Source organism: Lipotes vexillifer, unplaced genomic scaffold, assembly GCF_000442215.2.
Source record: "Lipotes vexillifer unplaced genomic scaffold, Lipotes_vexillifer_v1.1 scaffold2030, whole genome shotgun sequence".
NCBI lineage: Eukaryota > Metazoa > Chordata > Mammalia > Artiodactyla > Lipotidae > Lipotes > Lipotes vexillifer.
In genome coordinates, this window is record NW_006791849.1 from 750,592 (window position 1) to 752,594 (window position 2,003).

Below are 2,003 nucleotides of genomic sequence, written 5' to 3' on the forward strand. Positions count from 1 at the left end.
GATCCCACATGCCGCGGAGCGGCTGGGCCCGCGAGCCATGGCCGCTGAGCCTGCGCGTCCGGAGCCTGTGCTCCGCAACGGGAGAGGCCACAACAGTGAGAGGCCCACATGCCGCAAAAAGAAAAAAAAAAAGAAACCAACAAAACAAGCCAGCAGCGGAAAAGAGCTGAGAGACCAAAGAAAGCCAGTTCCTGACCATAGTACCTCAGGATCTGGCCCCTGGATCCAGCCGGCCAGGCCTGAATGAAACCTGACTGTGGATGTTTTGAACATGGAGCAAATGCATTATTGTTTTCCCATTTAAAAAAAAAAAAAATACACACACACACACACACCCCACACACATATATATAGTACCACCGATAAAGAGAGGGAAAAAGAACCTTCCTGCCATGGGTATGTGAGAGAATGCCCCTTGTTCTTAGGTGACTGGCTGAAGGATCCAGTCACAGCTGCCACTGACTCTCAAGTGGTTCAAAATAAGTGAGAGAGAGAGGAGAGAGAGAGTGTGTGCGTGAGAGAGAGAGAGAGAGAGAGTGTGTGAGAGAGAGAGAGAGAGAGAGAAAGAGAGAGAGAGAGAGAGAGAGAGAGAAGGGTGGGGGAAATGTGGCAAACTGCTAATGAGTCGTGCACGCAGATGAAGGGTGTGTGAGAGCAGGGAGAAATGGGAGGCGGGCAGCAGGGCGGGCAGGCGCTCAGAGAGGGGCTGCGTGCGAGCAGAGCGCTGGGGGGCGCGGGCACCTACAGGACGCAGGGGGAAGAGCCACTTCCGCTCCAGCCTGCCCCCAGGAGGGCCTGTCTCTGCGTTTGACAAGCATATGGCGAATCATCTCCCTTACAAGTGAAGGAAAAACGCCGTGTCCTTGGCCTCCCACCTGCAATCATGAGGAGCTTCTCCAGGTCCTTGATGATGTAAATCTGGAAGACCGCTCCGATCCCTGGGACGTGGGTGAGGGAGTTCTTCAAGACATTCAGCGCGTACAGCCCTTCCTCGGTGCCCACCAGCACCACCTGCCGGGGTGCAAGTCCCCAGGCAGAGTGTGAGGTGGATCACGTCCCCATAACCAGCCCCGACACAGCCGATGGTGCCCCCAAAAACATGGTCACCTGGTCGCTGAAAGGCAGCGTGCAGTTCATGTCGAGCCGGTCATCGCCTTCCAGTTTCAGCAGGGAGTTTCCAAGCAATTTCTTTTCACATGAGAAAGAAAAAAAAGAGAGAGAAAACAGAGGCCACCGTGAGCTGAACTGTTCATGACCGGACCGTCCAGACAGACAAAAGCAAGAACGGAGAAAAGTTTAATGCCAGGAAGAAGGGCAAGTCCCTCCTGAAGACGCTCAGAAGCACACGTCTACTCGTGGCTTTTGCCCCGTATTTTGATCTGAGCTCAAAACGCAGGACGTGAATGTTATCGGTATCTCTGGGGTGGCTGTTAATTAGTGTCGGAGTTGTAACTCAGTTCGGATGCAGAACTAAATGAGTGCAGGAGACGCAGAGAGAGAGTCTGCGATACGAAACAAACCAAAGCTGAAGGATGTCCCTGCCAAGGCTTAATAAGCCACATGGACGCTCCTGCCCCTCCAGGTAGTGGCACAAGGGCAAAGCCCAGTGTCAGCAGCAAACCAACCCACTTCTGAGTCTCTTTACCTGAACCCACGCGGGCAGAAGCTCGTAGGAGGTACGGTCGGGGCCCTACTGTACACACAGGGATGGGGTGTTCGGTAAAAGGCTCACACGTGGGACAAGGAGATGGGTCATTGAAACAGGTTCACCCCACGAGCAGGAGACTCGTGACTGAGGATTTTCCGATTGCTAACACTTAAAGTGTTTATTAGGAGCTAAGTGTGTGAAAAGAGCTGTTGGGTCTTTGGTGGAGCAAACACCAGTGAGTGATGAGCGCTGTTTGTATCCTGGAATGTTCCAGGAGGAGTGATGCCAATCAAGGCCCACCCACATCTCTAACGTCTTCAGGAGAAGTAGGATTTCGGACCTGCCTTCGGAAGAG

At 53.3% G+C, this 2,003-nt stretch overlaps 1 protein-coding gene across 1 annotated transcript in view; it reads right to left on the reverse strand.

Annotated features, from left to right (window-relative positions):
• The window catches only part of CIT (citron rho-interacting serine/threonine kinase), a 168,969-nt gene that overhangs the window by 12,132 nt on the left and 154,834 nt on the right, over positions 1–2,003 (reverse strand). Inside the window, exons 34-35 of the mRNA XM_007464873.1 lie at positions 1,108–1,188; positions 876–1,011 (exon numbers count right to left, since the gene is read on the reverse strand). Coding sequence (XP_007464935.1) covers positions 876–1,011; positions 1,108–1,188 — 217 coding nt within the window. The remainder of the gene's footprint in view (positions 1–875; positions 1,012–1,107; positions 1,189–2,003) is intronic.